This window comes from Gymnogyps californianus, chromosome 2, assembly GCF_018139145.2.
Source record: "Gymnogyps californianus isolate 813 chromosome 2, ASM1813914v2, whole genome shotgun sequence".
Classification (NCBI taxonomy): Eukaryota; Metazoa; Chordata; class Aves; order Accipitriformes; family Cathartidae; genus Gymnogyps; species Gymnogyps californianus.
Genome location: NC_059472.1, coordinates 105195305 through 105219530, shown reverse-complemented (window position 1 = coordinate 105219530; position 24226 = coordinate 105195305). Strand labels below are relative to the sequence as shown.

At 36.9% G+C, this 24226-nt stretch overlaps 1 protein-coding gene across 5 annotated transcripts in view; it reads right to left on the bottom strand.

The window, feature by feature from the left end:
- TNS3 (tensin 3) overlaps positions 1 to 24226 on the bottom strand; it is a 237686-nt gene that overhangs the window by 94296 nt on the left and 119164 nt on the right. For 4 of the 5 annotated variants that reach the window (XM_050892614.1, XM_050892617.1, XM_050892618.1 and 1 more), the window contains 10 exons: positions 20045 to 20095; positions 18675 to 18797; positions 17045 to 17109; positions 13936 to 14019; positions 10447 to 10559; positions 9281 to 9341; positions 9073 to 9148; positions 5105 to 5234; positions 4061 to 4126; positions 1219 to 1323 (listed from right to left, as the gene is read on the bottom strand). In XM_050892614.1, the coding sequence (XP_050748571.1) occupies positions 1219 to 1323; positions 4061 to 4126; positions 5105 to 5234; positions 9073 to 9148; positions 9281 to 9341; positions 10447 to 10559; positions 13936 to 14019; positions 17045 to 17109; positions 18675 to 18797; positions 20045 to 20095 (874 nt within the window). The remainder of the gene's footprint in view (positions 1 to 1218; positions 1324 to 4060; positions 4127 to 5104; positions 5235 to 9072; positions 9149 to 9280; positions 9342 to 10446; positions 10560 to 13935; positions 14020 to 17044; positions 17110 to 18674; positions 18798 to 20044; positions 20096 to 24226) is intronic. The other variant, XM_050892615.1, reaches the window with a different exon arrangement.

Below are 24226 nucleotides of genomic sequence, written 5' to 3'. Positions count from 1 at the left end.
GAGGGAAAAGGGGGGGGGGGGGGGGGGGGGGGGGGGAGGGAAGCAAATGATATGGAAACATGCTGGGTAGAAATTGAGACATCTTCTTCAGCCAAGATTCAGTCTCTCTAATGTTACTCCTTTTAAAACACACTGCACAGTCTTACCCAACTATAAAACCTCTGATGACTCCCTATGGAGTGCTCTACCTGCCCCATGTAACAGTGACAAATGACTGTTCTCTTCCCACCCTCTATTTTCACCTAGTTTTCTGCAGATTGGAGTCCGCTGGGGATTAGGAAATACTTCATGCAGTCGAAAAACGTCAAGCTCCCACTATGCCTCTGCCCCTAAAACCCTCACCAATGCAGTCATTAGATGGTCAATGCTGAATTCAGATTATAAAAATCAATGGAAACTGAGCCTAGAGAGCTAATTAAGTATCCTAGCTCTACCTCTCTCTCATTTCATAACAGGAGAGTTGTAAAAACAAGAACTTTGGCATCCATTCAATACCTTCTCTCATGTTTTTACTTGCAACAATGTCAGGCTTGCATGTGCACTGAGGTGTGCAGACACAGGTGTGACATTCTGAGTCCTTACAGGAAAACTATATCCATTAAAAGCACAACATTCACTCAAGCAAAGCATCAGGAAAGCATCCACTCTGGAGTCAGAATCTGAAGGCAGCTACTGGAGGCTTTCATCTTCTGCATGTATCAGCAGATTAAAGAAGAAAAATCTAACAAATAAAAGTGCAATTTGGAAACAGGTAAATTTATGAAGGGAAATATGCAAACGTGCACATCCTTTGCTGTTTGTTTATGCATAACTTTACAGCCTAGCACACCTCCTGCAACACTCCAGATAACATAGTAAGTACTGAAGGCTACAAACTCACCACATCATTTTGCTGTTCTTAAAATTCTTTATTAGGATTCCAACTAGAAGCTTTAGAACAAAAAAAAATTTTTAAGCAAATTTACAAATAAAAGTAACTCGTATCAACCAGTTGTGTCTCAGTCCAATTCAGCGCATTAACAAGAATCTCTCTTAAACAACTACTACAGCTTTCTTTCCATTACAGCCACTAATGCTATATAGGGAAGGCTAGACAGCTGCTTAACACATCAGTGAAGTGGCATTAGGTTCAAGCAAATGAGCTCTCCTTCCTCCCTTTCAAACTCTCTGGCACAGTTGCGAAAGGTTTTGCCTTGGCCTTGTGACCGAATTACTCACCTTCCCCATCAGGGCTCATATTTTCGTAGGAATCCCAGCGTATTAGTGGGTCTGACGTATTGTAATCAACTATCACTCCATGGTCATTCTGAAGGTGTTGACATCCTAAAAAATAAACATCTGTTTGAGACCAAAAATTATCACAGCCACACTTGTAATGATATATATGCACATATGTATGTGGCCTTCTGATGGAAGTTTGCTTCCCAAACTGCAATACCATATTCTGAAATGTAAGAAGCAGCAATAGGGGAAGAAAGGTTATATAAACCAGCAAAAAAAAGCTTAATTTATGTTTCATCACAGAAGGCAGAAGCAGAGAATTTTATCTTGAGCTTCTTGATTATGATGTAGCTCTGACAACTTGGATCAGCCCCTAAACACAACTAGCACAGATGGTCCACCCAGCCCTATAGGCAGGCACGATAAAACAAATAGCTTTTCAGAATGAAACCACAAGTATCTATAAAGAGATGGTACTAAAGGAATGATAAAATAAGACTTTGTTACAGATTATCATTCTGATACCAGAGCAACTTATCACTAAAGATGAATAGGGAGAGCTGAAAATTGCCACTCCATGTCCCTCCAAGTTCCCCCCCAAGGTGCCAACTATGCTGTTTCATCCATTCTCCAGCCTCCTGGCAGAACCTGAGATTGGGCGGCTTGCCTTCAATGTGTTTGGCTGCACTTAAGTATGCTCTGCCAAACATACCTGGAATTTTCAGCAGTAACCCACGTTTTTGTGCCCTTAATGAGGCATAAGATAATATTCAGCTTTTAAATGTATACCATGAGGAATTTAGGTGTGGTCCAGTGATTCAAAAGCAAAGCACAGGCATCAAGAACTCATGACCCTGGACTTGGCTTTGACACTGATACAAATCAAACGGGCTTTCTGCCTTTGCTCCTCTATCTAGATTAGGGAAAAAAGAAATCCTCAGTTATCAACTCATTGGCTGTGTCTGGAAAAGTCCTATTGTAAATTGTTCTAAAGCAGCAGAGTGTTATGCACATGCTGTGACTTTCAAAACAAGGATAGTTAAAATTAGAAGGACAAGAATGCTATGGTCCTGTACCTCTACGTGCAGGCAGAAAAAAGCCATCTGTAGAGAGTTTCTGTGATGACGTTTGTCACAAGGCAGATTTATGAAGTTTGTTACCTAAATATTTAGGTGTCTCATCTTCTTGGTGAGTGCATTCTTTCTTAAAAACTGTATCAGAGTCAGTTATTTTCTAGAATAATGTGTCCAGTTTCGAGCTACACAATACAAGAAAGATACGAATGAAGTGAAGCAAGTTCAGGGGAGGGCAACCAGGGCGGTCAGGACTGAAGGACTTGCCCTGTGAGGAAAGGCTGAGGGACCAGGGCTTCTTCAGTCTGGAGATGACATGGTCTTGGGGGGACCTGACGGCAGCCCCCCAAAGGCCATGGAGGAGACAGAGCCAGGTGGGAGCAAGGCGGAAGGACAAGGAACAGGTGTAAGTTGAATCTAGAGAAGTTTAGAGTCAATATAAGGAAAAAAATAAATCCACTGTGAGGACAGTTGGACATTGGAACAGTCTGCCCATTGAGGTTGTGAAGTCTCCATCCTTGGAGGTTTTCAAGATTTGACTGGACAAAGCTCTGGGCAACATGGTCCGATCTCACAAAGACCCTGCTTTCAGCAGGGGGATGGACTAGAGATACCCTGCAGTTATTCTATGATTCTATACTATTTTCAGATATGGAAAAGTCATTTTGCAGAAATTGTAAATAAATATTTCAAGGTGAACTCTTCTTCCTAGCCAGTTAATCCCTTAGATAGCAATTGATTACAAATTTCCAATTACTTAGAACCTTTCTTTCCAACAACTTGGAGCCTGCTAAAAAACACACCTCTGATTTGCCATCTAAGGCAAATTTTGATCCTTTTTCAGACACATCAGCTGGCCTCTCTTCAAGCATTTACTATCCAGAAATGTTTAGAACAAGCTAGACGAATTTATTTATAAAACTGTTTTTCTTATATGGCTTTCCAACAGGCTAAGTGAGATCTTCGTGTTCAGTTGGACAGAATCCAACTTCTTACTGACTGCTACTACAAGTTTCTAAGTGATCAAACTGGTGGGGGAAAAAAAAAAGAAAAGGAAAACGTGCAATTCACAGGACACAATGGGAATATATATGAGACAGTTAAGGATATTTGGTTTTCATTCAGTCTTAGGCAGAATCCATACATTTCAGGACACCATAAAATGAGTAAGAACACATCCATTAACAGAATTAAAACTGCAATATAAAGCATGATCTTAAGTTCTTATTGTAGGTTGTAATTATCTATGACCTTAGACATATTACAATAGAATTCTGGAGGCATACAGGATATACCCTACAAGCCAACTTCAGAGCAGAAGCATTTCCAACAAAACTATAGCTGTATCTCTTTACTCTAAACCGAAGACAGTCCAAACTTCACCACTGCAAACATAATCATTTATGACAACATCCAAAAAAGGTTATGGGATAGGCCATTGCTGTCACTTATGCCGGGCCAAACTACCTATACTATGCATGTTTTACACAGATATACAAATGTTTTCTACTAGTCATCAGCAATTGTTCTGGTATTGTTTCAAAACAAAATCTGATCACTCCTATGCTGATGTAAATGCAGAGTCTTCATTAAATTTTTCAAATTTAAACCAGTAACTATATTACATATTTTAACAGTAAAGTTGAATTTCAGATCTTCTACAAGAGAAGTGGAATAAAAGAGGAAAAAAGGATTTTTTTTTAAAAATATACATTTCAGTGTAGTTTACTTTCAAACTAAGCATATTTTTTCTTCTGTATACTCACCTTGAATTTTCTCTGGACTTCCTGAAAACACTAATTCCACTTTGCCGTAATCAGGGAAACGGTCATCTGAAAACAAAAGATAGTATTTCAGCAAGCTGTCTCCCAGGAAAGCAGTTCCAAGGCACTCAGAAATCACGATTCTCTATAGCTATTAATACACATACTCTCTCACTCTTCCTTCTCACTTGCAGTTTAGTGATTTGCTTCAAAAAGAGCCACATTCTTTGCCCCACACATTCTCCAGAAAAGACCACCTAAGTGTCAGTTGGAGTTTTGTTTACTTCCAAGAACAGCCAAAAGCAGAAGAGATGTACAGTTCCCAAACCTCTCTCTAGATAGACATGGCTAGCTTTGGTTTTAAAGGAAAACACATCCAGGAGCAAACTACAATTGTCCTCTATATTGGCTAAACTGCAATACTTGACCACAAAACTTTGTGTAGCCATATATTACAGGAAAATATGTTTGATTTTAACTTGCTAGTATCGTAGGGTGACGGAGTTACAATCCCGCATATAAATATAAAAATAAAACTGAAGTAATGGAAAATACAAAGACTAGCACAACACATTTTCAAAGTGAAAACTTTGCCTCCATCTTTGGATATTCTGAAGCATATTAAAAGATCTCCATATTCAAGCAGACTAGGTCACAAACATAGTATCAGACTTTGTGACTGTTTTCATCAGCCAAAAAAGGGATCGGCTTAGCTCATCTTTAACAGTGACTAACAGAGTCACCATTTTAAACAAATGTCTGTTGCTTTTACAAATGTGAGAGGAGGTGATAAGGACTATGTAGGAGTATCTGAATTATTTTGACAAGTTAACTCACTTGAAGAGGTCTTCTTCTCATTAGGGGTTTACCTGTGTTACATGCTATGAGTTAACTACCACAAAGCAGTCTCCCTTTCCCTAAAAATAGGGATGGAAAAAAAACAAGAATCCTTTTGAAAACAGGTCCTGAAGATGATCATCACATGCACAGGCACACACATGCACCCCCGCACACATACGCATCCAGCCAGCCACAGAAGGCAAGTACCTTTGTTGGCATTGTCCAAATCCTCTTTGCCAAACACCAGGCCATGTCCTTGAATAGCTCCAGTGTGAAACTGAAGGCGAAAAACCACATCACGAGTAGCTGACCGGTATTTTTTGTGATAACACTTCAGCTAGAAAGAGGGAGAGAGAGAAACACGTCAGGAAGTAGTTTCTTACAAATCTGAACAAATGTGTGTGTATGCATTAGTTGCTAAGTAAAGCAGCCACAGTTCAATTTACTGGAGACACCTCTGATGTTGTAACAAGCAGGGTATGCGTTATTCAATCCTTTAAAATTACACAGGCCCAAGGCAAGATAGTTCTGGATGTGTAAAAATAATAATTACTATTTTCATCACTATCAGTCACCAATCAGATCATGATTCAGAATCACAACATTTATCAGTACAATGTTGGAATGCTGACTTACATCCGTACTTCTTCACAGTAACAAATTAATGTAAAACTGAATTATAGCACACCCATTTCAAAATAACTGAAGAATATGCAGAGTTTTTAGAAACAAGCCTGCAAGCTGATTACATCTATTTTAGGACTTTTTAAAAACCTACTCTAGTGATGACAGGATCTTGTTTTATGTTACTGTGGGAAGTTGGTAGTAGTTTTGACACCTTGGCTAGAACACCACAGAACTCTGTAAAAATAACATCTAGTATGAATTTCAGCAGATAAAGGTGAACACAATACACCTACTCTCTAACACCACCTTCCCTTAGACTAGACCTATGGATATTTTACCTACTAATTCTCTGAGTTAATTGTAATACAAAGCCACTCATCATTCTTACAGAAATACATAAACATTTTGGTAACCTTAGTCACAGGACTGAAAATTTTATTATATTATCCTGAACATATCAGGATTTTATGATAAAGCAGGTGTTACTGAAATGCATTGAAAAGACAACAAAAATCAGCTTTTTTAAGACAGATTGAGAAAAGTGTTCTAGACAGAAAATACTGAATAACTGAAGAGCAAAGTTATTCAAACTGAAGTAATACAAGAAAGATGTATGGGTTTAAGAGGGATGCTTCTGAAAGTTGGGATTAAAACAGTTATGAAATTCTTCTCACTACAGGATTTGAAAAAAATCTAACAAACTGTTGCTCTCTACCCTTCATTATAGTAACCCCATGATGCCTTAAATTCCAGAAGTTAATCAGCACTGACCATATACATGGCACACAGGACAACTTCTGAAACATTTCAGCCCATACACCAGAGATGGGTTTTTTCCACGTATTCTCTATGCAAACGACGTATTCCTAACCCTTTATAGAGGCTGGGAGATTCTCTATGCAAGTAAGCATTATTTTATCTGAAAGCAAGGATTTGGGGTTGTTTGTTTCTTTGTTTTTTAAAAGAGAATTCCCTACAGCATAGTGGTAATAGCAGGTAAAATAGTATTTGCTTCTTGTTTTAAACAGTGCTTTACACCCAATAAAATTAACATAGCGTACAAATCCCTGTCTATTGAAGGGATCTATTTCCTTTTCGTCCAAACACAACTACCAGCATCATTTCACTAGAACCATGGCCCTAAGTCAGTCCCTTAAATTACCAAAATATAAGGTAGAAGCAACAGTTAAGACTGCTTGATTCAAGAATAAATAAACACTCATTCTCCACTATGCCCAGCAACTTTATGTAAAGGCAAAACACCATCATAAAGGATGAAAACTGCAAGCTTGCCCAGGAGTGAAAAATGGACAAAAAGGGGATTAAGAGAGCCTCTGATAAAAGATATTAGAACTAACCTGCTCCAAAATGTATAATCAGCCTGAAAGTAACTCTGATAATTCTATTTAATTATATTATGTGAGCAAAAAGAAGCTTGAAAACACTTAAGAGCTTCTTTAAGGTTATATACAGTCCTCCACAATTTTGTGTTAAAACATTCACTCCTTTAGCTGTTTAAACAATCACATTGTTTTTACACGTGGATCATACATGAGAGTTTCTGAAGATGCAGAAGACTAAATACTTGAGCAATACATTTTATCCTCCAACTTGTGAAGAGTTTTGGCTTTGCACAATTGCTGGATTTACTCAGAATCTACTGTCTTTTGCATAATGGTGTTTATAAAAATGCTGAATCTGGGTCAGTTCAGAGAACTACGTAGTTCCTGCTTCTTTCTACTTTCTAATTCAAAGTAACAGCCATGAATACTTTTAACTTAGCATATCCTAAACAACTAACTTATATAGAACTGTAATTGTTTATGAAAACCTGGCCTCTCTTACAATCAGTAACAGTGTACATCTATACCCAGGATACAAAAAACATCTTTTAGTGCAGAGTATACAAAATAAGCTTTCAATGAAGTCTAAGCTTAACTTTGAATTCTGACTCCGCTACCTTCTGATGCCATATTCAAGAATTAATGCAAGCCACTGTAATATGCTGGGAAATACCTATATGGATTTACAGATATCAGTGCAGCTTTTCAACAGCTGTGGCTGTGTTGTATCACCACATACTATTCACATTGTGTTAACAAATTCTCTAAACCTAAGACAAGCCTCTTTTTTTTTTTTTTTTTTTTTTTAAAAAAAACCAACATGCACTTCAAGTGGTTAAACCTTTTGGAGTTGAAGGCAGAACACCGTATAGATTTTTCTTTTTCCTGAAACCACTGATGTTTTTGCTTAGACACAGTAAAAAAATATTCAAAACCAAAGTGAAGTCTTTGTTTAAGAAATACTATCATGCTGAATAAGACACTGGCTTGCTCAGAAGAATCACCTCCAATAATAGCATGGGATTAATGAAGTTGATCTCTTTTAAAATGATGCAAGCATTACTGAAAAGCTATGTGCTCATTTTTCATTTTAAACACACGTTTGAGAGATACTGAATTTGTCTCAGACTGGTTTCTTTTGTGATCTATCCCACTTCCTTAGGCACCAACAGTCCTCCGATGAGTAACAAATCTTCTTGAATTTGAAACTGTCCCAAACCTCCAGAGTATACCAATTTATAACAGTGTATTTAAAAATTGTTTCTCCGTTTTTCAGTGAAAGACAGAAAGAACCATATACTAAACTGAATGAGGAGGGGAAGTAGGGAAGGGAGAAGGAAGAAGGATAATTAAAAAGATTATTTCAAAAGAAAAAAAAAAAAAAGAAATTGACCCCTTACAATGTAAGGACCCCTTACATTGAGGTCCAACATTTCTCAAAGTAGTACATAAAATAAAAAACCATTCTGAAACCTACTAGCAATAGACCAGGAATACTTTCTGACAATACCTCCCCCCACCATTCATTCCACATGTTCTTCTGTCCTCTTAGTTTAACAAATTGAAAGGCATGGCAACTATCTTTCTTTACTTTATCTGTGCATAACTGTGTATGACAAGCAAGAGAGAAAACAGAGAGATTTAAAATGATAGTGCTGCAATTCAACCATAGTTATGCTTTGCACACAGGGAATTACACGCACTATATTAGCACATATAAATTGCTTTCTAAATACTGCATGTGCCTGTAGAATCAGAAAGCTTTTATTTGGTATCACACTTTTTTGAGTCTCAAAACAATTTTGAATTAGTTAGGTATTTTCATTACGGTATATAGTTTTACAATTGTGCACATTGCCTGCCAAGTTACAGGACAAGGGTATTTTAATGCTGAGTTACAAATACTCCCCAAAGCAATTTTTATAAAGAAAATAGCAATACAGGCCTTACTGTACTTGGTGATGTTATGAAACGGGAATGCTGAGAGCAATTGTTTCGGCTCCTAAAAACCTTCTAGTTTGAGCTTTATAGGAATTTTGATTCCTGTAAAACTCAAGGATGATGACTAAATTAACTTAATAACCTATTTTGTAGTATGTCTGCAACCATTTGCTCAATTTATTTTTTTACAAGAACGCAAAACAGGTCAGAGACTGTAAACTAAATGGCACAGTACTAGATTTTCATTCCATACAATGAACTTACCATAATATCTCCCTTCAAAAGCTGGGCAGGGTCTATAGCAATGCAGATTCGGCTTTGATTTTCTGGCCCTACACTACTTAACAGGAGAGAAAAGAAAAATAAAATTTATGGTTTAAAGAAACAAAAAAAAGAAAAAAGACTATGTAGTTCTGCAGTTATCAGAATTAAAACCTGGATTCAAATGTAAAGGAAAATGCTTACGACTTACTATATTCCAGATGTATAAACTGGTTGCATAGCCTGGTATAACTTCAGAAAAGGCCGGCAAGCTGAAAAGAAGTCAATAGAAAAGACTGTTTTGTAATTATTTTCCTTTATCTGAATAATGCAACTAGGAAGCTTCATGCACATCCAGACCGAGCAAAGTGGCACACAAGTGGCACAATGTTGACTGTCAAAACATCCTTCAAAGTAAAATTGGCTTTGACAGATTCATTTTCCCCAAAAAAAGTATTTGATTATATTTTATGAAAAAGTCACTTTTTCCTGATCTTCAAACTAGTTCTGAATTGGGAAGGAGGGGATTTTAAAGAATTCCAGTAAGGAAAAAAAAGAGGGAACACTTTGCTCCTTATTAAATGTCTGTCTGCCTGCCTTCTCACTTTTTCTGCAGGAAAACAAAACTACTAAGGGAAGAAAGAGAATGTTTGAACCCAAGAGAAAGAACCCAAAACAAAACAAAAAAACCCCAAAACCAAACCCCAAAACAAAGTAAAAAGCATTTTCAAAATTAAACAAAATATTTGATCTACAGTTTTGTTTCAAAACTAGTAAGTCCCTTAAATTTCTTACTACAACAAACAATGCCTTGTCTTTATTGAAATAGTTATTTTAGAAATAAAACCAGACTAAATAATGACAATGAAGCATTGCAAATTCATGCTGACGACATTTGAAGAGACAGGTGCTATTTAACTCTCAGATGATAAAAATACAGAGTTATACTCCTTTACTATGCTCTAGCACAATATCTTGGTTTAGCATTTTAATTTTAAAGCCAGTCATTATAGCAGGCCACCTTAGAAGCACAACATATCCAAATGGCTTTTCCATAGAAAATCCAATCTCAAAACTGAAAAGAGATTATATTTATGATGATGTTTATTTCCTAAGACTCGTATCACAACTGTTCAGAAACCAGGCGGACATGGAGAGCATCAACTGTTCATTTAACAAAGGACAAGAATTTTATTTCACCTGCTGTAATTTTTACTCTTAGGATATTTCTCTTCTCCCAGTTCTTTTATTGGGAATATTTGGACTGATATCAAGGAGCATCAACTCTACTTTGAGATTCATGCAGGCTTTCTAGAAAGCTCCAAAATGAAACAAGACTTTGAGCCTACACTTGGATAGGAAAAGTTAGGTATTTACCTCCCCCAGCATCAAAGCTTGGGATGCCATGAAGGATAACATAGTGCAGGAAAAGTGGGGTTGCATTCATTTTCACAGATCCAGATAGAAGGCCACTTAAGAATTGCACGTATCTAAAAATACAAAATTTATCTGAATTAAATAAAAACAGTAATGCAACCATATCAGGGAAATACATTCTTTACACATTAATATTTCTAGGCCATGGGTAGTGAATAGCATTGTGACATTACACATAACTCCAAAAGAATAACCTTCACAAAATAGCATGAAAACACACTTTAATTTAGCACTTTATTAAATCCATGGCCGTTACATTGCTATTGTTGATGTCTTCATTTTAGTTATTTACATCACTACTCTAAATAAGAAAGGAACTAGCAGAAACAGTAAAGTCAATCATTATGGTATACATTTCTAGTTGCAACTGAAGGTCTCAATTGGCTTTCACAGCAGAATGACATGGGTCCCACTCCATTTACAGTGAAGTGCACTTCATTAAAACAAGAGCAAGAAGTGCCCTTAGTCAGAAATCTTAGCATTAAGGCCAATGCCGGCAAATAACATCTTCATAATGAGAAGTGATCTCATTCAGCACTAAACAGAGGAAAACTACCACAGCAACATGAAAATCATTGTGTTTCTGTTATTTAATACCTAGTTTGGTCACAAGCTCACGAGCAAGTACATGCAAGTGAACATCATTGCAGTGTGTGTTAAACAAATTCCTCCTACCTCCTTAAATAACCAAGGGAAATTAGACTCCTTCAATTTTTCTACTGGCTTTGAGTCCCTTTTTCTTCCATGCCCATGACACGACCCTCATTTAACTTCACTCTCAGGAACGTACAGAAAAAAGAAAATCACCTCTTTTTCCCCCTTTACATGCAGGTCTCATTGACCGATCCCTTACTGCACACTCCTGGTAACACCACAACTAAAGATATCCTGCCCAACAATGACCACTTTACTACCCCAGAATGGGGCTTGTGGTGGTTTAAAACAGGTTTCATTTTATAGACAGCTAGCAAAGTTCACTTTATTTTGAAATGTTAAGAAAAGACAACTTTGCTTTTTGGTTTCCTCCTTCAGTCTTTCTGAAAATATTTGGTACATCAAAAGCACAAATTTACAAATTATCACACCTACATGACAAAAAACAGGGTGGTATAACATTTTGTCAGTGACCTCTCAGTCTGAACATTTTCTCTCTACCACTACCTGTTTTTAATTATTTCAAAAATTTGACCGAATTTTTGAACACCTTCTCAAGACAGTGCATTTAAGAGGCTTATAGGCAGTTGGCTTATTTTTGAGAAATGTGTTCAAAGATTTATCCTGAAGGTTTATGAGAAATTTTTAAATATCAAAGGTCTGTATCTGCACTTCTTATTCAGGCAAACCTTCAACTGCTTATCTGAGAATAAGTATCCATTTTAAGTATCGTCAGAATGGATTCAGAATAGGAAATCTGGTCTATAGTTGCTTTTCTTGCCACTGTTATAGTATCCAACTAGCAGTGGGGAAAAGCTACGTGGTATTTTCAGGACTGATGCACTTAATGGCCACAATTTATTTTTTTCTGGACAAAACTTAGTGGAGAAAAAGTTTCAAAATACAAATAATGGGTGTATTTTCAAATTTTATCATTTTGATATTCACCTAAATTGTACCTGTTTATACATCAACTGGATTTTAACAAGGACATCGCTAATTAATTATCCAAGAATGGTTTCAGAGAAAAAGCACATTAAAAAGGTGATTCAGGCCACTAACTGATCAAAATGGGATCAAACAAGGATTACAAAATTATCCACAAATATTAGAGTTGGTTTTCCTTTCTCTGCAATAGGATTAGTAGCCACTTCCAGGCCAGGCAAAGGTAGGAAAGGCCAGGTTCAGGAGGAGAACCGTTCTGAGAAATGGTTTGGAGAACCTGCTCTGTTCTCATGGGGAGTGACACTCCAAAGTACCTGCATGTGCATGTGTCTGGACGATGGTAAGGGCAGCTCAAGTTCAGTACTACCAAGCAAAGATGCTTATTCCATCAGTCAGGAGGCAAACTGAGTCTCTCTGAGACTTCCTCCCCCTGCCCCCAGAAGAATTAAGCAAGTGTCCTTGAAGAGGGTGGGGCAGCTAGATAACACCATTTACACTTATTTCATCTCTAGCTTTAGGGCTCGCATACAGATCACCTAAGTTAGTAGCTACTGAAGCTTCCTGTCAACATGGTTGTAAAAACTGCCCTGATGCACAATTCACAGAGGCTGCTGTGAGGATCCCTGGCTCTCATGCCTGCTGCATAGGGCTTCTTGATGGGAAGATTAAGAACATCTATTTCCTTTTCCTCGTACGGTTCACATTTCTCTATCTGGTAGGCACCACTCTCAAATCCTTACTATTAAAAAGCAATACACATATGTGCAGGCATAAAACTGGGGGGGGGGGGGGGGGGGGGGGGGGGGGGGGGGGGGGGGGGGGGGGGGGGGGGGGGGGGGGGGGGGGAAGAAAAAAAGAGACCAGTAAGCCTCTAGTTATGAAAAGTTTATTTCAAGTCTAATGGAATGCTGTGTTATTATTTTTCAAGTGAAAAAGAGCTGTGCAGGTCAGCAAATGGGTTCAAGAAGTAACAGAAAAGTTTTTCTTATTTAGAGATTAACAGAACCAAATGCCTTATGCTGGTTGTTACTACTTATTTTTCTAGTTTAATTACTAGCAAAGCCTTATCCTTTAAACAACTTCTAAAAAACCTACTGTATACACACTGATTAAGACCAAAATAAAACAGTAATTACTAAATCAAATCCAGCTGATATTTTGTTTCTAAAAGAAGATTCACCTATATCACAATTACTTGTCTGATGGATATCAACCTCTTTTGGGACTGAATCCTTCATTATCTCTCGTCAAAATGGGGTAAATAGTGAACCCCAGAACTATTCACTTTCCAAAGTGCTTACTTTGAGTCCTAACTCAACCTTATTCATGCAGGCAGACTGAAAAGGTAAGACATCCAGATAGACACAATGAATAATGCATGCTTTCACAAACATTTACTAGCATGGACATGGGGCAGATGCATAAACTGCAGATCCTCCAAATGAGTGGTAAGATCTTTATTGCACACTAATCAACACACATTCCATACACATCATTTATGCCACAGAAAAATGAGTTTATTATTATCTTGGAGCAATCAAGAAATAGACTGTGACATCTCTTTTTGTTAACAAACAATGCAGTAAGAACACACGTAGATAACAGTGTGGTACAAAAGGTCTTATCTATCTTGGCCTATGTGCAGAACTGAAGCAGAGACCTCAACGAATATTAATATATCAAGGAATATTAATATAAGATAAAGTGCTGAGAGTTCAGGAATCACTGGAGGATCTTGTGGAAATAGCCTTCACATAGCAGGGGAGGAAGTAAGGGATGGGGAGTAAGATGACATTTCTTATTGGTATGAATTAGAAACAAATTAAATACCTTCTTTGGGATGGCTGCATTAAAGCTGAAACTTTATCATCAAAGAATTTCTTCATAGCAAATCTGTCTAGAGCCTGATCAGCACTGTCAAAACAGAGACACAGATACCATGTTATTCCAGTTCAGAGTTATCTTGGAAATTCAACACGTCGCTGCTTGAAATATGCCAAAGTATTTGGAAGGAAAAAGAAGGAAAGGAAGGAAAAAGAAAAGAAAGAAGCACCTAACTAGCAACTCTGGCACTTACAGGTCAGACAAGAATGTTTTTTCCACTGACACCTTCTCATTCCACACCTTAAGGCAGTTTCCTTCCTGAGGCAAAGCACCTACTCCCTTATTCAATTAACTGGATTGCGTATTTCCAATGTGAATATGTTAAAGTCATAATGCAATAAACTTTAGCAAAGCCAAGCAGCTCAGGCTGCAAAAGAAGGATACTTGGCATAATTTCCTAAGAGTGCCACTGGGAAGTTCTCTCTGTGAAATACAAATTTATTCTCTTTTTAAAAAAGAAGCAGCAACATTATCGAGACGAAAACCACTGCCTAGCTCTGACTGTAGTACAGTACATGAGGTGCAAAGGATGCCGGGCTAGAGGATCATTTAAGCAGTCAAATAATTCATTCAGTCTTTGTTTCCTGTGCCCTGAGCCACCAAGGGAGAGAAAGTTTAAAATAAGAGTGTCAATCTTTGAAAAAGAGATGTTTTGCATCAGAACCACAAACTCTTCAAACGCACAATTAAGGAGCAATATATTCAGAAAAATACATTTTCTTCCGTTCTCTATCCAGAATGGCTCTGATGTGGGTCTTGTGCTTCTGTGCGGAGGAAGGCAAGAGGATACAGAAAAAAGAAACAGAAGTGCCAAAAATCAGTAAGAATGCTGTTAATCACATATGCCAAGTAACATGCTATGCTGATTCTGTTGTATCTATACCAGATAAAAACAATGTGTCTCTTAAGAGATGTAGTTCACAGTGTTAATTAACATCAGAACATAAAAAAAACAGAAGTTTCAAAATAATTGGACTCTGGAATCTCAAATTTTAAATTCCACATCTAGTTCAACCTAAATGAGTTCCGAGGAAAAAAAACTGTGCAAAGTATACATATGCATATCAGGCGAAAAATGGAATTTATACCTTTTTCAAAAATTAATCAGAAGTTACCAGTTGTCTTGACGGGGTGCTGGATCAGGCTGTAAAGTCATGCTTTTTGTTCATGGATGTTAAAGATTACATAGTGTGTGCTTAGAGTATCCTTGATCCAAAAACTCTCTTCTTCACCTAACCCATCATACATCTTCATACATCTTCACCCACACTATCACCCAGAATTGAGGCAACCCACTCATAACTGCCCAAAGACTGCTAGTACTTTGCTTGTTAAAACAGAGTTTACCAACTATTACAAAGAGCTCTGTTTGCCCTCATTAAATTTGACAGCACATTATTCCTTCCTAAATGAGAAAATCAGGTATTTATAACATATAACCAAAAGGGGTTTGCATCATAAGGCTTTTTCACTAAATCTAGATTTTTTGGCATGTGCATGCAGACAATTAGGAACTTTATTTAGTGTGAACATCCTCAAAGTCTTCTGAGTACCATTTCTGACACAGCAGCTGGCACCCTCAGCAGCAGCACCTGCAGTAATTTCTTCTTCTGTGAGGTTGCCGTGTAGCATTTTGAAGATATGATAATGCTAGGGCTACACAAATCCTAGCTGGGAAACTTCCCCAACCTCATTCTTGCACAGAAAAGTTAAATTTTGGATAGGAGCTGACAGATATCCAGAAACTGAAAGGAGGGCTTCCAAACTCACTCCTGCTCTGCAACCTCACTGGAGGAATCTTGAATTTGTTTGGGGTAAAAGACGACACCTTTCATCGCTGGGCTTTACAATCACATCCAGGTGTTGTTCTGTTATGGCATTACTAAAATGTATTTATAGCCAGGTACTACCTTTAAGGATGACACAATGTTGCAACACTGAGATCACAACACAGTACTGTACTGTCCTCACTTGACAGATTCTGTCGTTCACAACACTTCTCAACAAAATATTATAAAATTGTGGCAATTACTGTTCCAATTACTACTTGAAGATATATGTATTTATTTTTTCAGCACCTATTGGTGTGTATAATGCACTTAATTTCTTAGTCTACAATTACCCGTCAATCAGGCTTACCAGAATGAACACAGATTATTTTCTGAGATGCTGGTTTTACTGAAATCCATGAGTAATTTGCCATCAGCCTATAGTGATTTAGGACTTCATCCACTACGGTATTGGATCAAATCTATTACTGACACTGGTGTGAATTCAGAACCAAATTTGATTGCACTTTACAGTGCATTTTTATTGTAATACATTTATATATGTATATATAAAAGAGACCAAGGAAAAACATCTCAATTAAAAACCAAACAAAAAACCCAAAACAAAACATACTTCATCCTTTTGAGACCATTTATCAAATTTTATCTTTGTTGACATAAATTGTCATTTCATAATTTGAGCACTCTAAAAGAAACAATTAAAACCAAGTAATCAGACACCTATTGTTTGAACTGACTGCAAGATAAAGTCTAGATTATTTCTTAAACTGCATTCTGCACTTTGATCAATGTCTAGGAATTCCCTATTCAAATATTGATTCCAGATTCTAACAATTGTTTTTCTTAAGTACTTTAGGAATAGTTTCTCATTGACTCAAAAGGGGCAACTTGATGGATGTGGCAAATAGATGGGTTTAACAGAATAAAGATGGTATCATTATATAAAAATGGTTTCTTGCACATTTCTTCATTCATCTTGAAAGACCCTTTGGAGATTTTTCCCGCAGAATCATGGAATACCTCAGATTAGAAGGGACCTTAGGGTGTGACCTAGTTCAACCTCCTGCTGAAAGCAGGACCACAAGAAAACTCTGTCATGAAAGCAGACTGTTTTAAGACATGCTCCAAGACTCTTTGAGAAGAAAACCTGACAAACCTTAACTGACAAACAGTAAGCTCACAAACAGTACTACAATTAAAAGGCATCTTTTTCTGATGTTTCCTTAATTGTAAAAAACACACAATATGCATTATTCACAACTTACCTTGCAGAAACATTGGTGAAGTGCATATATGATGATATGACTACGCCTATCCTTCCTTTTCCTCCCTGTATTAGGAAAAAGGGAATGATAACTTATTTAATTTATTATATTATTGGGTATTATTTTAAGACCCATGCTAAACAAAACTTTAAGACAGGAGATTCAGAGAGTGCTTTTGTTCATTCATCTCCTGTGTTGTTGGAAAGGTGGTAATGATGGGCAGCAGCTTGTCTGTCTATGCAAGCTGGCTGACAAGTAACATAAAAAACACTAAGTAGGATTTCTATGTGCATGCCTGTCAAGTCTTACTGACTGAGAGGAAATTATTAAAAAAAAAAATAATCTTGACTAGTAGTAGAAACATTGTATCAACTATTCTAATTTATTATTACTTTTTTCCAGAGATCATTCAAGACAAGTCTAGACAATGTTGCAATGGAATGCTATAAAATATCTATTTTGGAAAGCATATGAGTTTCTGACAGGTTTGGGCATTTTTACCTCCCCAGCACCTGAGATTTATAACTACTACTCATTTTTCTATGGATTATTTTAAAAATGTTCCAAAATCTTATTTAAATAATTTACATGACATAAATTCAGTACAATTTACCAAGCGGTAATTCTCACAGATTTCAAAACAATTTGAGTCTCTCAGCTGATACAAGAAGCTGTATCTATCTTTGTGGTTGGAAACTTTAAAGTCATTACCGAAAGGCATTGATCAACAATATGCATTACCAATTTGTATATAAAATATCTAGGAATACTTTGCCCCCTTTTCTTTTGTCCCATGTAGGGGCCATTCTCCTGGCTGCAGTCCTGCAAGTAGTAAGAATTCAATAGTGTTTCATACAATCATGGCATTCTGTCTGCAAGCAATTCAGGACTGGGAACTACACAACCTGACTTGAAGAGAAGTTTTGGTCCCATTATCACCCTCATTCTGTTTGGAGTAACATCTGCCAGTGATACAGAGACAGATTTGCCTCAAGTGTCACCAGCACAGCTACCAATTCAGTTCTGAATTCATTTTATCTGTATTTAATTAAGGCTTCGCTTTATTTCCCTTCATTGTGAGCAAGCAAGGAGAAGAAGTAACACTGCACAATGGTAGCTTTGCTGTAAGGCACTGCAATGATCCTGGCAGTTAGAACCTGTCAGAAGTACCCAGGAGGTACCTAATGCCCTCATTTCCTACAACCATACGACAGTCTAAAGGGATGATCTGTGATACGTAGCCTATCCTTATCCCGCAACAAAATCCATGAATGTCACAAAACCTGAAGAGCTTCTAAAGAGTTTGCTATTGAGCTGGAAAAACCTCAAGCTTCTAAATACGCTCACAGAAGTAGCACTGACCTTTGAAGGAAGCAAACTAACATCACTGCGTGCTATACGCAGAGCAGAGGCTAGAACCTTAGTCATCATAAAAAGCAATACGTTACAAGCATGGAAGTTCAGTGGATTTAAGCTTGCTTAAATCAACCAAAGATTGGCACACAGTTTCCAACATCGAAAACAGATAAAACTTCTTTTATTATTTTTTAAAATGAGTAAGAATAAAGGACAAGGGTTTTGAAAATTAATACAAACCGCTAGACAACGTGTATACACAAAGCTCACTTACTCTGCAATGGATCACCACCACATGTTGAGGATCATTGTTCAGCCATGACTCCATAGCCTTGCAGATGGTGCACACCTTATCGAGAGGCGGAGCATGGAGATCAGGCCACCCCACATCCATAATCTGCAATTAAACAAGTAACATTCACAAGAGACACCTTGACCCTAACACTACATATTAAAATCTGGCTTCAAATAATTGTGATGGTGAAGAGCCTCCACATTTTTTCCAACCCCAGATAATCATGTCATTCGAATGCCATGATGTAACTACAATATGCTTACACGTCTCTTAAGGGGAAGAATTGGATTTGGTTGGGGTTTTTTTAAGATACTAGTACTTTTATAGAAATAAACAAACAAACAACTCCCCCCAAAACCCACTAATCAGTCACAAGTGACAACATTTCTGAAGGTCTTGATTTCTTAAAAGAATTTTCAATTAGAAATTCAGGTATTTTATAACGGTAAAATATTTAGAGGGTCAAAATTAGAACAAAGAATGTTAACTGGCCTGGTCCAGTATTTTGTGATTGTTTTATTTAATTTGCAATTTATTTCCTCCATGTGCAACAGATTTGACATCTCAAAATTTTGTTCATATTTTCTATTCAACTTTAGTCACTACATAATACTCAACCTATTACTATTATATACATATAATATGTTAACCCTAACAAAACCAATAACGATGAACACCTTAAATCCTTTATCATCAATAAAGTATTCAAAAGAACAAAATTAAGAGTTCTTTTAACATTTTCCTCAGGTAGCATATATCCCTGTAAATCTGCCGCTATAAATATGCATCTGTGCTACACTGGCCTTACAATAGCTGCCGAAGAGTACCTGTATATCATTTTTTACAACAAACAAATACAACAATTGGTGAGGAGGAACAAAAGACGGACGTCAATAGCTCCCTTCCTTATGTCTCTATTGTGCAGAGCAGCAACTATGAAAGATAGTACAAAAGGGATGTCTATATCTGAACCGAGTTCACTAGTTCAGCTATCAGACTGTACATTACAGTATATAACCCCTAGTATCCTGTGACTGCACAAAGAAAGTATACTTGGAGTAAAATTCATATCACTCAATAGGACTACTTCAGTAGTCACAACCAGCTTCAGGTCCTGTGTGCAAAGTCTAAGAAAACAACAGGAATAGCTATATAAAGTACAGACCTAACAGACACAAAACAGAACTTGGGAAAAAATAAGAAGGGATGCATGTGGGGTTTTTTATCATGTTCCAAAAGTTCTCCTCTTACTCTGTATATCAACGCCTGCATAGCTTCAGGGCTTATCAGGCCATTTAAGTTGTATTTAACACTAAAAAGAGAGGTATGTTATGGAAGACAACCAATACCTTTGGGTTAAGCTTGGCAAGGTCATATCTCTTTTCAGAGAGGTTTAACACCTGTTCAGAAAGAAAGGAAAAAATATCAACCATCAAGACTTCATAATTTATGTAGTAAATAGCTGTATTTGAAACACATGATAATTACAAGAAACTACAGTGGTAAGGCTTCAGGTTTGCCTACTGCTTTACTAAACTAAATTAACATTTTAAGTCAGGTAGCACTAGCAAATGTATTTTAGATATTCAGTTATTATACGATGAAACTATAGATGAAACTAAATGCACATTTTGAAAAAAGAATTAAAATTCTGCTACTTTTTATTTATTTCACATGGCTTTATTTTAGTCAGAGGTATACTGAGAGACCTGGGCACCATGCAAAATAGCTGCACGGCGTAAGAATTAACAAATAAAAGTCTGGGAGGGTCGTACAGTCTTAAATATTTGAATCTGAGTGCCTGGCAAGAAAATACTGGTCTGTCAAAACTTCACAGTGAAGATATGGCATAGCTATTTAACTATAGCTTAGCCTGTGAGATCTTCCAACTCTTCTGTTAACCCTTTAGACAGTAAGTTATCATACACCTAGTGCTTAATAAGGAACAATTAAAGAGATAGACTGCTAAATGAACATATAGAAAAATATAAATAAAGCAGTGTATACAAGTATATCTGACTCTTTCATTAGGAAGTACTTTAAATCAGTATCAATCAATAACAAAAAGCTGAAATATCAATACTCAACAACTGAAACAATGCTACAGAGGCAGATTCTCTTTCATAGTGTGGCTATTTCACATCACAATGAGTTAAATATAGATGACATTCATAATAATTTAAAAAGTCTCATTACACTGCCAGAATGGGATAAACAGACCATAAATATGAGAAATAGTAAATATGAGAGATAAGTCCATTATACAGTTTACTACTACCCAAGGACAATTTAAGAACTCTTTTCTAAAGTGTATCATCCCGTTTGGCATTAACCAGCAGTCTCAGCAAAGAAGCCAAAAACTGAACAGGCTAAAGAAACTACATCATTTCGCTTCTAGAAGCTGGTGCCTGCTGCTCACTGATGTGGTATGTTGAACGTGCAACCCCATCATGGACACAGTGGAAGCAGGAAGACACTATACCATCTTCAGCAAAAAGGACACTGTTTGAACACGAAATTCATCCAGATAAAGAAGAAACCCCCAAATTAACAAGGTACCCAAGAAAACAGCTTCTACTTTAAGCTGCATAAGGTTCTGGAATCACACATGATACTGACCATAAAGGGTATACACCACTTTCATTGACCTCAAACCCCAAAAGAAAGCATAAAACATCTTTATATGATGAGGAACATGGTCTTTATTCCAATATATTGTTTGCATTTTAAACAGATTACTGCTGAAGAGCTAAATGGCAATCAAAAATTCATAAGTGCACTGTCCATATTATTTTGGATCAGGAAGATGTATCAACATTTACAATTAAGACTACAGTTATCCTTCCAGAAATACCAACTGTAACTTAACAGGAATGAAACCAGAAGTGTCTTACACAAATGACTCACAAAAATTTCTGTAATTTTCTATCAGTCTTAATATTTGCAAAACAATCTAGTGCAGAGTTTTATTTCTCAGCACAGAATTCTTAAAATTAGTGTTAAAGCTATGTTAAGAGATCAATTACGTAAAATTTTCCACAGGAAAAAAAAGTGCTATTTGGTGAGAACTTTTTTTTTTTTAATACATCTTTCTTGTTGTATTTATATGTAAGATCAGTTTAAAATTCCTGTGTGTCAGGATAAAGCCCTGTTCATCATGGCTATTTGTCACTGCTGGATCAGATGCCAAACTCAAAGACACTGTTGTACCCAAGTCCCTATCAAGCTATAGAGTAGAGATCAAACTGAGATACTCCAGGAGTTCTATCAGTGCAGAATAGAGACCAGAAGGTACAGGAACCAACATTTCACATACAACAACAAAACAAGAGGTCACAGAAGTCTTTGAAGAGAAGCATATGCTATAAATAGATGTCAGCAGAAGATTAACTGCATCCTTTTTAGCCCCTTTTTGGCATATCCTAGGTCCGCTTATATTTTGGTACAAGAAAGAGGAGCATTAGCCTTTAGTTCTATGAAAATTAAATGATTTTGCCCTGAATGTTAGGACCTCATCTAAAGAATAAAAGTGAAGTGAGATAAGACAGGCAGGGAAAAAGAAACCCTTCCTCCTCATACACAGCAGAGAGGAAACATCCCCCTCCCCCTTCCCATATGATTTAATCCTGAACTGGGAAGTAACTTGTACTATTAAGATAATATTAATTCTCTCACTTTGCTGAATGCTCAGCAACACCACAGAACAAAAATAAGGAGATCTTTTAGCTGGAGAAGAGACCTTTATGAAGGTACTAAAGGGTCTTAGATTTGGTCTGCTCCTTAATCAGATGACCAGAAATACAAAATCTCATGCCAAAGAACAGAAACAAATAGCATGTAGCTGACAATTTTGGAAAGCAAAAGATGTACTGTGATCATACGACACAAAGTACTGACTGGGGAACAATTCACCAGCCTACAGCCCGTTCCGTTAAGGAGAAGAGACTGGGAGAGCCGGCAGGCAAAACTTTTCTACCAGGTGGGACCAAACTTGCTTGCTGAAAACAGTAGTAGCCTTGTGTTGAGTAAAGAGCAGGGCAAAGAGGAAGGTGGCCAAAACATGACATGAGCTAAAATTAACAAACAGTCCCAACTAGTAAAGCAACAGCAACACACAAGCATTACCATATAATTTACATATGCAAGACCAAGAAAATACACACCAGTTACATTAGTCTAACCTAGTAACAAATATGTATATATGCTAAGACTGCAGTGTAACCACTGAAATATTTTTATAAATTGTAGCAGTGGTTTTGGGGTTTGTTTCACGTTTAAAAAAGAACCGACCATGACTTCAGACCATATTATTTACTGTCAGATTCCTAATGCCTTTGACATAAATGAGTTACTGTTCATCAGCTGCTCCGTATGCCTCTATGTAGATGCCTCTCTAACTAGTGAGCTAATTTAAAATAGTTTACTCCTCAAAAAACTTGATTACTTTTCAGTCACTGTGGATACAAAAATGTAACTGGAGCACACTAATACAGCCGCAGACAGAAATAAGGTAACTTGCTCATTTGTCACTGCTCTAAATCAACATCAAGAGAACTGCTTTGACAATTGTAAGTAATAAACACTGCAATAAAACCTGTTAGAGACACTTAAAAACACATACATATTTATCTATTTTAAAGACCAAAACATTCAGTTTTAGGAAATGAGCATAAAATCACACAAGTATACAGACAAGCTTATAATGGATTTTTTTTGTTAAAAGCTCAAAATATCTGAAGGATTGAGCATTACTCCTCTCCTACAAGTGCCATGCATGGCAAACGTTTCAGTCAAAACAGCATGACAAATATATTAATGATGAAGTTGATCAAAACGGTAACATAATGGTGAATTTATTTTTGCAAACTGAGTTTTTCAGTTGACAGAGCAATTGTGTCATTTAAACTGCTTTTTGCTTTTGCATTTTGAGGACAATAGCTGGTTCATAATGCATCTATGACACCTCGGTTTGCGAGCGAAAGATACTGTATTTAAACTGTTAGGTGGAATCTCTCCAGAAACTAATTTCCACCATGAGTCAAGTTCACGCTCCTGAAGCCATGGATTTGATTCTAATAGTTTACACACGCTAACTAAAAAGACAGTAGGATAAAAAAGTAAATAAAATACTGGCCCTGTTTTAAATTCACCTTCATAGAACAAGCTGAGATAATACATACCATAGGGTTTAGATGCACTCGCCAGAAAACAGCACAGGAGATTAACAGTTTGGGTCATTTAAAAAACAAAATTCTGCACACGGAGCTCATTACAGATTTACTTACAACTTAATTTCCTATAGAAAACTAAACAGCAGGAAAAAAATGCATCTAAATCAAGTTAATGAGAAAGAGCCGGACAGAACACACAAACAGCAACCCTACTTTTATATGTTGTTTCACAATAGACAGCCAAGACATGATGGTGAGAGACCATCAGATACCCAGCTGAGGACCCAGATGTAGCTGGCTGCTAGAAAAAAAAGAATGCACTCCACATTGCAGGGTGTGTATCTTTTAAAAGCATGCTTT